The 14,165-nt window shown below is 50.2% G+C and overlaps 1 protein-coding gene across 2 annotated transcripts in view; it reads left to right on the plus strand.

The window, feature by feature from the left end:
- LIPC (lipase C, hepatic type) overlaps nucleotides 1–14,165 on the plus strand; it is a 144,035-nt gene that overhangs the window by 113,492 nt on the left and 16,378 nt on the right. Inside the window, exons 3-7 of one of the 2 annotated variants that reach the window (XM_036903014.2) lie at nucleotides 3,871–4,058; nucleotides 7,680–7,862; nucleotides 8,439–8,556; nucleotides 10,720–10,953; nucleotides 13,262–13,507. In XM_036903014.2, coding sequence (XP_036758909.1) covers nucleotides 3,871–4,058; nucleotides 7,680–7,862; nucleotides 8,439–8,556; nucleotides 10,720–10,953; nucleotides 13,262–13,507 — 969 coding nt within the window. The remainder of the gene's footprint in view (nucleotides 1–3,870; nucleotides 4,059–7,679; nucleotides 7,863–8,438; nucleotides 8,557–10,719; nucleotides 10,954–13,261; nucleotides 13,508–14,165) is intronic. The other variant, XM_036903015.2, reaches the window with a different exon arrangement.

The raw sequence follows: 14,165 nt of genomic DNA on the forward strand, positions 1-14,165 counted from the left end.
GGGGCCAGAGAAGATAACCCTGAGGCTGAGTCCAGAAGGCACTCCAGGACAGCTCTACGCTTTCTACTGGAGCAATAACGTGGACAAATGATGGCATTATGACAATAGGAAACATAGACAGCAAGGAAGAAGAATGAGTTGGGAGGAAAGAAAATCAATTCAGTTTGGCTTCATGGGTTTGCAGCGCCAAAGGATGCCCAGTCAAGACCTGGCTATGTGCAGGGCTAAACCTTAGGGAAGAGATTTTGGTTGACGCATGGGTATGGTGGCAGCAGGGAGTCCCTGAAACCAGGGCCTGGCTGAGGACACTCTAGCACTCGTATGTTCCATGAAGGAGCCAGTCAGAGTCCGCTCTCATGGAGCTGCACGCCTTCTCCCAGAAATGTGACCTGCAGTGGCCCTGCCTCCCTCAGACACAGGGACGGCGGCTGGATTACAGCGGGGAGCGTCGTGGAGACTCAATGTGACCTACACACTGCTTGGTGCTGTGGCTGCAGCTGCGATTGAGGACTGCAGGGCCCTCCGAGTCAGCCACATAACCTGCTACTATATGTTTTGCAGGAATGACGTTCAAGATAATGGCCACGGCCTCACCCAGTGGCCTCTTTTTATAACCCACAGGGCAACCATCTCAGGCTTCAGGACCAAGAATGTGAGCAACTGGATGTCATGAATCCTGTGTTGTCCCTGCTTCCCTCTTTGATTTGGACAACAGGAAGCTCAGAACAAACTCTGTAGCCTATCATCAGCCGCCTTCCACAATCACATAGTGTACATTGTAGGGTGCCAGTCTATTGCCATTTCTGTCTTTGTTGTTTCACTGCCCTTATTTTCTCTTTGCCCCAATTTCTTCAGCTATGAATTTTTGTGAACTGCCTTGCCAGGGCCCAGGGCATAGTATAATAATATGTGCTTAACAAGCATCTGCTGAAGAAATGAATGAATGGAGGTGTGTGTGTGTGTGTGTGTGTGTGTGTGTGTGTGTGCTTCCTTGCTCATGCACATCCTAAAGAAAGCCAGGGCTCCCAGGGGGAAAGGGAGCACTCGGTTCAGTTCAGCTGTCTGTGGGCCTTTCCATCTGACAACTGTTTTCCATATGACCCTCCTGAACAGCCCTGAGGCCCGAGGCACCAGGGCCATGGCTTGTTCTTCTAGCTAAATCCAGAGTAAATACACATAGGACAGAATTGGTCCTGTGTTGGCAACAGGGACAAAGCTGCACAGAAAAAAAAGGATTTCACAGATCAAAAACGCAAGCAAGGTGCTGGATGCTCCAATTCATACTTACTTTAACAACACGGCCTTACATAGGTGCTAATTATGTGCCAGGCATTGTTCTTAGCTCTTTATAAATATCCTATTTAATCCTTCAGCTTCATGAAATAGGTACTATTTCCATCTCCACTTTCATATAGTCCTCTTAGCATTCAAGACAGCTATCCTGCAACAAGGGCAGGTTTAGCTACTGGGTCACAAATAAAAGAAAATTGGTTACATTTAGCTACAATGTGTGAATGGCTGGCTGACAAATGAAATGTTAGCCTTTGGTCTAAGACCTGTGTCCCACAGAATACCACCCTGCTCACTGAGCATTTAGTGAGCACCTCCTAGCACTGCCCACCACGAGTCCACAGCTTGGTGAAGGAAACACCACACACCTCAATAAATAAATTACCAGGCCACGTGACAAGTGACAAGTGCCTTAGGATCAGGGACCCAATGCAGTGCTGGCAGCAAGAGGCAGTCATTATCTCTGGCTAGATGGCAAAGTTCCCTAGCGGATGTGGCATCGGTTCTGTTTTAATGGGTGGTCCGGGGTTCACCCGAGAGCAGCAGAGACGCCGGAGCCAAAGAGCACAGGTGCAGGGGGTAAAATGGTACTGGGGTGCTATGGCAAGTCTGGGGCAGCAGAAGGAAGATGGGAGGAGTGAGGGGATGTGGGATCATCATTCAGGTGGTGGCCTTGGCTGCAATACTAGAAGCTTAGTTATTACAATCCAGAAAGATTGTTTGAGCAGCAAGACCATGGCAAGACCAAACCAGAGTGAGTGGCTAGGCGGCTGCTGCAGTAAACCAGCTAAGAAACAGGGTGTGCCCCGACTAGGGCACTGGACTCTAGGGATATTTGGGAACTTGAAGCTTTGGACTGATTGGAAGCTGACGTAGAAAGGCAGGGTGGCTCCCCGGCTTCTGACCTAGAAGACCAGGAGGGCAGCGCACCCAGGGAAATGGGGAGCGTGAGCTGGGCATATGCTGGCAGGGAGAAGGCAAGCTCCCGGCAGCCTCTAGCTTAGGAATGCCGAGCTGGGCAGTCGAAATTTTCTTTATTATCTCAGAGAAGGTATTCAGATTCTCACTCACAAATCCTTTTAATAAAATATGCTGCCATTTCATTCTGTCATCATAGTGAAAAATCATTGCCCTGTGCTGGGAATTAATACCCTTTTGAATTAATAACCTTTGGGTAGGAAAATTGGTGTCATTAATACTTTCCCATGCACTTTGTAGGTTCATCATCTCTGTCTTGCTGTCCCCTGAAACCAAAAATCCAAGACTTATTATTTAAGAAGGCCTGAATTACTTTATGCTCAGAAAGAATGATTGGGGTCCTTAATAATTGGGCTGAATTGAGTTCACTGACTACAAATGCTGGTATGGCCTTGTGCCCACCCCTCAGCCACAGGAGGGCCCACCCTCAGCTGGACAGAAGGGTGACAGCATTCTCCCCCAGCTCTTGGCCTGATCCTTAACCTTGGCACAAAGATGTCACCTGTCTTGTGATGCCTTAACCCTGGAAGCATATCACCTCCCCAGGCTTCGCCCAGGCCCTGAGCAGAGGCCCTGACCTTGACAGGTGTTGGGCTGCTTTGCCCTCCCCGATTCCAAAGCATCCCATGAGGGGATCCCCTGAAAGGGAGGCTAAGTGGCCCTTTGGGAAAACAACTTAAGGTGATATCTTCACCAGTCTTTTCCTCCCCACCCTGCTCTTGTACAGTCTTTAAGAGATTGTAAATGGGGATTCACTTACTCTTTTCTGCTGAAAAACTCCTTAGCAACAGTCTATCTAGAGCATGAACTCCAGACTCTGCAGCATGCCAGGGCTCCCACACGCCAGCTGCCCAACCTTGTCTCATGCCCACAAGGTCCCATGCCTCTGAGCCCTTACTCTTCTGTTCCCTTGGCTCAGAAAGCCCTGTTCCCTCCCACCATCTACTCACACATATACACAAGCCCTTGTTCATCTTTCAAGGCCACGATCGACATCACTTTCCCTAAAAGGTCCTCCTTGAATGCCACACTCCTGATCAAGTAGAATCCACGGCTCCCTTTGTGACCCTCTGTACCCCACCCCTACACGGTCCATGCAAGGCTGCATGATGCGATGTGAGAACAGGCTGAGCTCTGGGAGTGAATGCATAGTGTCATCTAAGACACTCTTCACTTAGGGGTACAGGAATTGGAGTCAGAGAGAACCTGACTCTATCACTTATTTGCAGTGAGATTTGGGGTGAATACTTATCCTCTCTGAGCCTCAGTCCCGATTTCCTCTCCCACATTCCTCCTGTCCTAGAGTCACTCTGGTGTCCGGCTGGCTGATCCTCTAGTCACCAGGATGGCAAGAGGGAGCACCTGGCACCCTCCACCTCCGTGCTGGGTCCTTCTAGGTCACCCTCCATCACTTCCCAGGAAAGAAATGGTTATTCTGCTGAAGGGCTCTTTTGAGTTCCCCAAAACTGTAGCTCATGCTTACCTGAAGCGCCTCACAGTAACCCCTCTGGCTGGTGTCCTTAGAAACCTGTGGGTTGTCCCCAAGCTGGGAGAGGTGTAACGGATGCCAGGGCTAGCACCATCCCCAATCTTATATTCCAGAGCCATTTGGAAAAAGATCTCAGGCTGTTGAAACAGTTGAAACATTGCAAGAGACAGAGACCAGATTCCTGCTCTTTGAAGAAGAAACTGATAGGGGCTGTCAGATTCGGCTCAATCACCCAGACACATTACAGCAATGCGGCTTCAACTCCTCGCTGCCTCTGGTGATGATAATCCACGGGTGGTCGGTAAGAAATGCTGACGTGCCTTTTTCTCTGGGCTTTTACACTTTCTTTTTTTCTCCCTAGTGTGTTCAATTTTAATAAAAAGATAGGGAGCCAGGGATAACAACTGCATGCATAATATTTGTAAAGCACATTCCAATTTTGCAAGTTCTTCCCCACACAGTATCTCACTGATTAACTCAATTCCATGAGTAAGCAGGACAGGGAAAGCATTATTATCTCCACGTTTCAGATAATAAGATGGGCTCAAAGAGGTCACACAGCACACGAGGGCCCAAAGGGATTGCAGTCCATTCAAGTGAATCTGCATGTTTCACAGGAGGTAGAAAGCTAGACATAGTTTCCCAATGAAATGTTGTATCTGTAAGGGTGAAATTAAACTGCAAATAACAGAAACCTAAACTGATCGTGGTTCAAATAAACCAGTAGTTTGTTCCCACTTCACACAATAGCCCAGAGATATATATAATCCCAAACTGGGTAAATGGCTTTGCTCAGTGAAGTCCTCAGGACCCAGCTCATTTCCAATGAGTGGCCCTCATCCTCATAGTCCACTATGGCTACTAGAGCACTAGCCATCACATCTTTATTCCAGGTAGCACAATGTAATAAAAGGGGTACACAAAGGAGTCAAAGAGCAGGAGAGTTTTTTCAAAGAGCTTTATTGAAATATAATGCACACACATACAATTCATCCACTTAAAGGGCACAATTCAGTGGCTTTTGGTACAAGTGTTTTTTTTAGGTTTGCTTCCCAGAAGCATCTGTGAAATGCTTCCAGTTACATCCATTGGCCATACCTTGTAGAAAGGTGGCTGAGACATGGAGCCACTAAGAGAAAGTATAGCTTTTTAGCGATGCTAAAAATCCTGTTACTATGGAAGAAGGAGAGAAAGAACATTATGGGCAATGACTGAAATCAAACTAAGCAGGGGCTTGTCTCCAAGAGGAAACTCTGCCTCCCTGGTTTCCAACCCATCCACAATTTGAAGCTTAGTTTACAACTTGAAACCTCCAGAGACTGGGGGTCCATTTCTTGACTTGAAAACCTTTCCTGACCATCTAGTTGAAAAATACTCTTGAAACCCCATCCATCCCACCCTAGAGAGCAAATGGGCCCATCCACCCATGGGCCACACTGTCAACATCCACTCACTGACAGCCTGCTGTGCGCAGCCTCAGAGCCTCCGTATGAACAAACCGGACTCCATGCCTTGCCTCGTGGGGCTGTGGGGAGCCCTGTGGGTACAGCCGAGAGAGAGGGGTGCCTGCCATTGCTATGGGGAAACGCACAGAGGCTCCCCCAGCCTGCCAGCAGCTGCCTCTAGGATTCTAAGAGGTCTCCCTCAAGGGAGGTGTGCGCTCCACCACCTTAGGGGGGCAGCAGTGAAGGGGGCAGTGGGCTTTCCTGTCCCTAGAGAAGCAAATCAACAGATTGAGACCCTGACACAAGCTAGGCCCCTCACGTTATGCATCAGGCCATTTAATCCTCACACCTCCCTACAAGGCAGGTCAGTACCATCTCTTAGATGAGGAAAATTATAGCTCAGAGAGGTCAAGTAGCTCCACAGCCACACAGCGCACGATGGACAGAAACCCAAATCTGGAGTCCTCAGGCTCCAGAGCTCACACTGTCCAAGAACATTTCAGTGGGCCTTTGTCAAGGATGGTCTGACTGGCCCCAGGCCCCCAGCAGGCTGCACACGGCAATCTCCTCTCTGTGGCTCTCTAGCTGGGGTAGGAGCTCGATCTGCGTCTCTTTAAGAAAACCTGGGAAAGGAGGCAGAGGGCAGGATGCTGAGAAATGAAACCTGTTTTGGAGGGAACTAAAGTTCCGACAGAAATTCCTCCTGTGGGAATCCTGCAAGGAGCAAGGGGATGAGGAGGCCAGTCACCGGAGGGGTGAGCGTCCCATTTCTTCAGCTGCTTTAGGCAGGGGGACTTCCCTTGCCGGAAAAGAGAAAGGAAGGTGGGACGGAAAGAGCACCTCCAGAGAGAGCTTTGGGGAAGGGCAGAGCGGGGCACGGGGTGTGAGGTCAGAAACAGCAGGGCTGGTACTTCTTCTAGGACCCCACCCGCCTGACCCTGCCCGCCGTCCGCTCTCCCTTCCCCCCTCACATCTCTGCGCCTCCTCTGCTCTCCCCGCCTCCCACTTCAGCCTCCGGCAGCACCCAGTCGCCTGCTGCTTCTCCACAGGCCGCCTGGCCTGTCACCCCTCGGCCTTGGCTCCTGCTGTGCCTCCAACCTGTGGCACCCTTTCCCCTCCCCTCCTGTGCCACCGTATGCAGGATACTGAGGTGCTCCAAACACAGGTGTTCTCTGAATGAATGAATGAATAAAGGTCTTGTGTACAAATGCGACATGAAGACAGCAGGGTCCTCTTACCAGGATAAGCTCTTCATTCTCAAAATCCTGCCCAGACCAAAATACATCTACTATTACTAGTAAAAATAGTAACAATAATAACAGCTCCAACAACTAACATTCACTCGGTGCTCTCTGTGTTCCAGACCCTGCTCTGCGTGCTTTCCGTCTGTTAACTGATTTCATCTTCACAGCAGTCCTGGAAGGAGGGCACTATTAATATCCTCATTTTCCAGATGAGGAAACTGGGGCAAAGAAGAGTTAACTAACGCACCCAAGGTCACTCAGCTAGTAACTGGGGAAGTCTAGATTTGAACCCAAGATGCTATGTCCGCATAGAAGGCACTAGGTTAATATTTATTAAGTGACACACCAAGCCATCATTATTGCTCTCCTGCTGTGTCTAGTCTTCAACCACAACCGACTTTTCTCCTCTCCCCAGACACAGCATGCGGCCCTGCCACGATTCTGTGCCTCTGCACAAGCCTTCCTTCTGCCCGATTGTCCCATTACACCCCCCACATTCACTGCCCACCTGGATTCTTCTAAGTGAACTCCTTTTCATCCCTCCAGACCCAGCACAAATGTCTTTGCTCTGTGAAACCATTAACTGGTCCTCAAACAAGCCACATACACAGAATGATTCTCCATAAACATGTATTGGGCTCCTGCTATGCTGCAGTTAATGGTGCTAGTGACTCTAAAGCGAGCGGAACGCAGTGGGAGAAAGCAGGGCAAGGGCGCTGGGATTCAGAGGTGTGGAGGAGGTGGTGCTGGAGCCGACCCTCGAAGGACAGATCAGAGTTCAGTACCTGATTACATAGACTTTCACGTTATTTGAAGGCTTAGAATGTCTTAAAATAGATATGATAAGACAATGGTTCTCAGGGGCTGGGGGTGGTCCCCAGCACACATTTGGCCAAGTCTGAAGGCATTTTTGGTTTTCACAACCCGGGAGCGGGGGGCAGGTGGGGGCCTGCTGCTGCTGGCATCCAGTTGGTGGAAGCCAGAGATGCTGCTACATATTCTACAGTTCACAGGACAGCCTCCCATCCCATAATAAAAAAAGTATCTGGCCCAAAATGTCAGTAGTGCTGTAGTTGAGAAACCCGTGTTAAGGTTTTTCTCTTGGAGAGAAGAATCAAGCTCTGGTCAAGAGCTGGAGGAGGGAAAAAAGGTGGATAGAGAGAAAGAGGAAGTGAGTGCAGGGCCCCCTCCAGGCCTCCCGTGAAGCTGACTCCCTGTGGGCCTGCCCCCCAGGTGGACGGCTTGCTGGAAGACTGGATTTGGCAGATGGTGGCCGCGCTGAAGTCTCAGCTGGCCCAGCCAGTGAACGTGGGGCTGGCTGACTGGATCACCCTGGCCCACCACCACTATGCCATTGCCGTCCGCAACACCCGCCTCGTGGGCCGGGAGGTCGCAGCCCTCCTCCGGTGGCTGGAGGTAAGACCCGCCCTTTCCAGCCCTCCCTCTTTCCCTCCCTTCCTCTAAGAAGGTGGGTTGAGCTGGTCTCCAAAGCAACCCACACAGGACAAGCACTTTGGCTAAGCCCATGGGAAGAGAAGGCACAGGACAGAGACCCGACCCCAGGGGGCTCTCAGATGCCTGGCTGGAACCTCTGCTTTGTAAAACCATCTTGTCCCCCGACCCACCCACTAGTCCTCATATGCTCACTCCCTTGGACATGCTAAGGGATCTAAGCATACCCTGTGCGTCATTACACTTCACACAAATGAATGGGATCGTGGTCTGCAGGGCATTACTGTCCAAGGGAAGACAGGCAGGCAGTGAGACATCACCAGCAGGGTCCCAGGGAGCTGAGCCTGAAAGGGGGGTGTGCCTCTCTGAGAGGACAGAGTCAGCAAGGTAAGAAACCACCCTGGGTCTGTAGTTTGGATTAAGCACCCTATTTGTGATGAGATGCAAGGACCAGGATGGGTGCCAGGAACAAGCTGGACCCCACAAAAGGCTTTTATCCCGTAGCTCATCTTCGTTAACTATCTTGCTGCTATCTTTTAGGAAACTGTTCGATTTTCTCGACGCAACGTTCATCTAATTGGGTACAGCCTGGGTGCACATGTCTCAGGATTTGCTGGCAGTTACATGGGTGGAAAGCACAAGATTGGGAGAATTACAGGTAACCATGCCTGGTAACTAACAGCCGTTAACAACCGTCATCTCCATGACCACACAGGGGCATGGAGCAAGGACCTCTTTTTCCAACAGTCTTCTAATTAACACACCCCCAACTTCCTTCATGCTGCATTGGTATTCACAGGACTTGTAGCACTATTCAAACATGACCACTGTCACAGACTGCTGTTCTGAGAGAATCCAGGGCCAATACAGCCTCGACCCCCATTGCCTGTCCTCAGATGAATGCCTCTCCTAGTCATGCCAAATACGGCCTAAAAAGTAGACTTTCTGCACACTTTTGCAGTGGGAAGGAGTTTATTTTTCAACCTAAAGTTTGAAAGGCCAGCATGAATGAGTTAAAGAATCACAGCCCTAAGTTTGCTGTAACATCTGCCACGTTTGCACCTCGGTGTGCACATTTGTGAAGCCCCTGGGTCTTACTCTGGGGCCTATTTGGATTGAGGGAGGGAGCTCCGCACCACTTAGAAATATTCCTAGATTCTTAGGAAGAACTCGAGGTGTGCAAGGCCTTTCCTCCCAGGCATCCTTAACATTAGTCTCATCTTCCATGCGACGCCAATTATGTTTGGAAGAACACTCTTGATTGGATTGCTCCCCAGCCACATCCCCAAGGCCCGCTAATACCCACAGAACCGAACGCAGGAGGCGCAGGCAAGGCCCTTCCGGTGTAGTGTCCCCAGAGCTCCCCAACTTCTCCCCCACTGTTCCCTCCCTGTTGTTCTAGTCATCCATGATCTAGGCTTATCTCCACTTCACAAACCCTCCTTGGCCTCTTGTGCTTCTAGGCCTTCGTATGTCCTGGTCCCTTTGCCTGGAATGTCTTCCCACTGCTCACCCACCCAGCCCTAGTCGACAAACCAAAATCCTACTCATCCTTTAAGACCCAGCAGGCTAAAACAATTCAACAGAAATTTAAGATGAAAAACATTGCTGTGACCTTTTATTTTATCGCATAAGAACATTCTTGGCATCTGCTATCTACTATTGCCATTACCTCACAAAAGAAGATATTTATTTTAATGTGAAAAAAAGATAGGGATAAAGACAGACATTTAAACAAAGTAAACTTGTCATTATGAAAACTCATTTCTTGATCCTTAATTTTTTTTCATCTTGCTGGTGACTGGGGAGGCCTGGTCCATAAGCCAGTATTTGTGCCCCCACCTCTGTGGAGCCTCATAGGCTGGAAGTGAGCAGACCTTCCATAGAAGGCTGAGTGAGAATCAGAGAGGCAGCACTGGGTCCAGGACCTTCTCCACCTTGGCCGTCGTCCTGGGCCACCTCAGGCATTATTAGCCACGCCCACCCGTCAGAGGCAGCAGGATGGTTCATTACTCTGCTGTCATTTGTAGTCAGCCTGCTGAAGAAAAATACATAAATCACCCCAAGAACATCTTTCATTTGTAACTATAGGTGAGGACTGGAGAACAGGCGGCCGCCTTGTGCAGCGGGGGTGGAAGCCAGGGCTGACGTGGAACATCAAAGGGTCCTCCAGAGAAGGCAAAGGAAGAAAGAGGAAAACCATGGGTGCACAAATATTCCCCAACTACAGTCAGCCAGGGGCTGCCACTTGTCTCATGCAAACACATCTGTCACTTAAGGCCCAGAGCTTTGAATTATTTGCTCACAACATTTTCACCCAGGCACAGTGATGCCCCAAGGCCGTTCTGGATATTCCAGTGAAATGACATTAGTGTAGGAGAAAAGCCAGCTTGTTTAGGGAAGTTACTGACAACATGCAAGCAAATAAATTCTTTGATGGGTAGGTTAGAACTATTTACAATAAGGCAGTTGGTTTTTTGTATGCAAACAGATGCTCTCGAGAGTAGCTTGAGAGATACTTAAAATTGATTTGCTTAAATAAATCAAGCATTCCTTCATGACCTTATTTCTACCACTGGAGTTCCTGCAAACCTCGTTTCCCTGTAGATAATGCCCAGCCTGTGTGTAATTTTCAGCACCATGAATTACTGTGGTTTTACTGAGAAAAGGTTATAGCAAAATATTCTAAAGAAAGATTATGCCCTAGGATTTTCTTCTTCCTGCTGGCTCACCAACATGCAATAACATCAAAAAGCTAAAAAGAGCAGCCACCTCCCCTCCCCTGGCTCCTGCCTCACGCTTACCCTTGCTCTCCTGTTAGGGCTGGATGCAGCGGGCCCTTTGTTCGAGGGAACTTCCCCCAGTGACCGTCTTTCACCAGATGACGCCAATTTTGTGGACGCCATTCACACCTTCACCCAGGAGCACATGGGCCTGAGCGTGGGCATCAAACAGCCCATAGCACACTATGACTTCTACCCCAATGGGGGCTCCTTCCAGCCTGGCTGCCACTTCTTAGAGCTCTACAAACATATTACCAAGCACGGCTTATATGGTGAGAAAGAAGACATGGTGGAGAGTGCTAGCCTGCTGTGGCTTACACTCCCTATGGTTGTGTGGGGCCTCCGGATCCAAGGGAATCTACCAACTCTGTAGGATCCTGGGAAGAATTCAGCAAGGGAGGGGGCCCAGGGTGCATGGTCACCAGCTCCACTCAGAGAGAAAGCTTGTGGGAGTGGGTAAGGGCTGGTGACCCCAGCAGGCAGTGGTCACTGGAGCCCAAGCTCTGAGGACAGGCTCAGGGGCGCAGGCAGGCATCCGCACTCCCCACCCACCCACTATACCCAGCAAAGTCGCTCCTGGGGCACTAGCCCCTTGGAAAGCTGAGTCCTGCTGCCTGTGGCTATTTCTCCTTCTCTAGAAGTTTCCTCACCCTAGGGACTTCCTCTATGCTGGGCCACACAAGGAGTCGCTCAGTAGGTCATGGCTTTTGATCCTTGGTCTCACAAGAGTGGAAATAACTCTTCCACTCTGATCTGCAGGACTTTACTGAGATTCTTCCAACTCAAAGTTCAGCTCTCAGTATGTCCTTATTACTTCCTTTACCTCAGGGCAGGAATTGAATGTGGCATTATCTGGCTTGTGTTCCCACTTCTCTCTCAAATTCTAAAGCTTAAACGGAACATGCACATTGATAACATGCACAAGATTAAAGAACAAAAATGTCAGCAAAAACCTACATTCCATAGGCAGTCCAACTTTCTCCTTATTTAAAATATCTTACTGATTAAAACATGCCAACTCACTTTAAGATACCTGGAGACCCCACTTCTCATAGCACACCTCACCCCAGTCAGCCAAAACTGAGTTGAGAACACCCCCCTTGTGATTACATCACCACCTTCACCTCTCCCTTTCAGAACAACCTTCATACTCAACATTATCTCATCTTGGCGGGACTCCCAGCCTTCCACCCGCCGATGCCTGGGAGAACCTTCTGGGAACTTCCCCTTATCGGTCCTTTCTCCCCCCCCCCCCACCCCCACCCCCCGCGTCATCAGCCCCTCCTCTGAGGTCTACGCCCTCCCAAAGCTCCACAGACACCTCTAGGATGGTGTTTAGTAACTAACTAGTTGCCTGGCAAATAAATGTATCACTGACCAAATAGTGCTATTTGGTCTTTTGTGCTAACCTTCAAAGAGGTGGAACCAAATGTATTTATTTAGCTTGCCCCACTTTCGTGTGATTTTCTCAGTTTTCTTCCTCAAGTTTAAAAGTGGTTACATGCTGGAGCAGTCTCCCAACCACACCTGAGCAGAAGGTAACCTGCTAACTGCTTCACCACCCTCACCACCTCCTGGCCGGGTGAGCTGGGTGAGTGAGTGAGTGTCTTTGAAGCTCAGTTTTCTCTTTTATATCAGCTGCCTCAGGAGCTGTGGTGAAGATTCAGGGAGTGCATGAGTGAAGGCCCTCAGCCTAGGACCCGTGTGGCAGCAGCCGCTAGGGCCAAAAACTGAGGCGTCTGATCTTGACCTTTACCTCAGACACTTGGAGTAGTAGCTTTTGGCAAAGTTACCTGTGCCCTGCCTTCCCATTTCTTTACACAGCTTGTGGTGGTTCCTTAACATTCCTTGAGAATCATTTACTACAGATTAAGTTAAGATTTGGAGCATTGAAAAAAACAAAAGATAAAACAATCCATGGTAGATAAGCCTCCTCAGCTTGCTGTTTCGGGGAGGGCCCTTCAGACCTGGTTCCTGTGGCCTGTCCCGGAAGCCAGTCCCCATGCTGGTTTGACAGGCCTGTTGCCCTAGGGATGCAATGGCTGCTTTGGGACAGAAGGTCGACTCTGGCGGAGAGGCCTCAGCTTTCCCCAGACCATTAGCCGAACCCCATGAGTGCCTTGGCATGCGTTTACCTCACTTTATTAAGAAAAGAGGAGTTCCACATAGGCCTGTCCAGCTAACTCACCCCAAAGTATCAGCACGTGTGAATTTTAATCATTTGAGACAGAAGTATCTCTGAAAGGATTTACAGTACTATTTTCTTGGAAAATTTGCTATGTCTTAGTGACTTGGGTTCCTATTAAAGTACCCACGGCGACACGCTGAAGTGGGGGGTTGCCCTCAGGAGCCCCGCAGCGCCAGGGATCACGCCTCTGTGCTGAGTGCCTGAGAGGAGTTCTGCTCTTTCTGTGGCCTTCAGTCAGGGACCCCATCGCACTGCTGTGGGCGGGTCAGCCTCTGCAATCCCAGCCGCCCTCCTCATGTGCAGCCCGTCTGTGCTGAGAAACAAGGCCACCCTTTGCACTGAGGGCGCACTGGATTAAGGGGCAACACCATCCTTCTTGCCCTGTGTTCCAGCCATCACCCAGACCATAAAATGTGCCCACGAGCGGTCAGTGCACCTGTTCATCGACTCGCTGCTGCACGCCGGCCTGCAGAGCACGGCCTACCTGTGCAGCGACATGGACAGCTTCCGCCGGGGCATGTGCCTGAGCTGCAGGCACGGCCGCTGCAACACGCTGGGCTACCACACCCGCCAGCAGCCGCTGAGCAAGAAGAGCAAGAGGCTCTTCCTCATGACACGAGCCCAGGCCCCGTTCAAAGGTAAGTGTGGGTGGCCCAGAGCCTTCGGAAGGGCAGCCACTTGTCTGCAGTTTCAGGAGGTCCCTGAAGTCTTTTCCTGGAGCAACTCAGGCTCTGCTATTTTAGTGTTTCTGAAACCGCAGATTCCAGACAGTGATGCTGACACAGCCTCTCTCTTTTCCCAAGAATGAGGCCACCTTACTGCCAAGTGCTAGGAGGAGAAACCCGGATACTTTCCGGAGCAATCCTTGGGTCGGCCTCTCTTCATCCATGTCCACACTCTCCTAAATGTTAGATCTGGAGTCCCTGAGCCCTTGCCTTGACCACCCAGGTCGCAGAGGGACCTGGAAGCGGCTCCAAACTAGACCAGAACCCAGTGCTTTCATCTCTGCTCACCACCTCCACAGAAAACTGGGCTCCAGGCTATCTTTGCGGCCCCCACTTCCTCCAACGTTTGAATCAGCTGACCGGACAGGATACCGTTGTCCGGCTGAGGCCCTCCCAAGATGAAGCTCAGCTTCCAGTGTTTCCCAATCAGATCCTTAACCTCAGGGCAGAAACTGAGCCCCTGTCACTCTCTGCATTGGAACAGAGGCCAGAGAAAGGGCTGTAGCTGCATCTTGGGCCAAAGCCAGCAGAGAAATACTCCACTGAGGTCTCACTCCTCCAGGAGGGAGCA

Source organism: Manis pentadactyla, chromosome 11 (assembly GCF_030020395.1).
Source record: "Manis pentadactyla isolate mManPen7 chromosome 11, mManPen7.hap1, whole genome shotgun sequence".
Taxonomy (NCBI): domain Eukaryota; kingdom Metazoa; phylum Chordata; class Mammalia; order Pholidota; family Manidae; genus Manis; species Manis pentadactyla.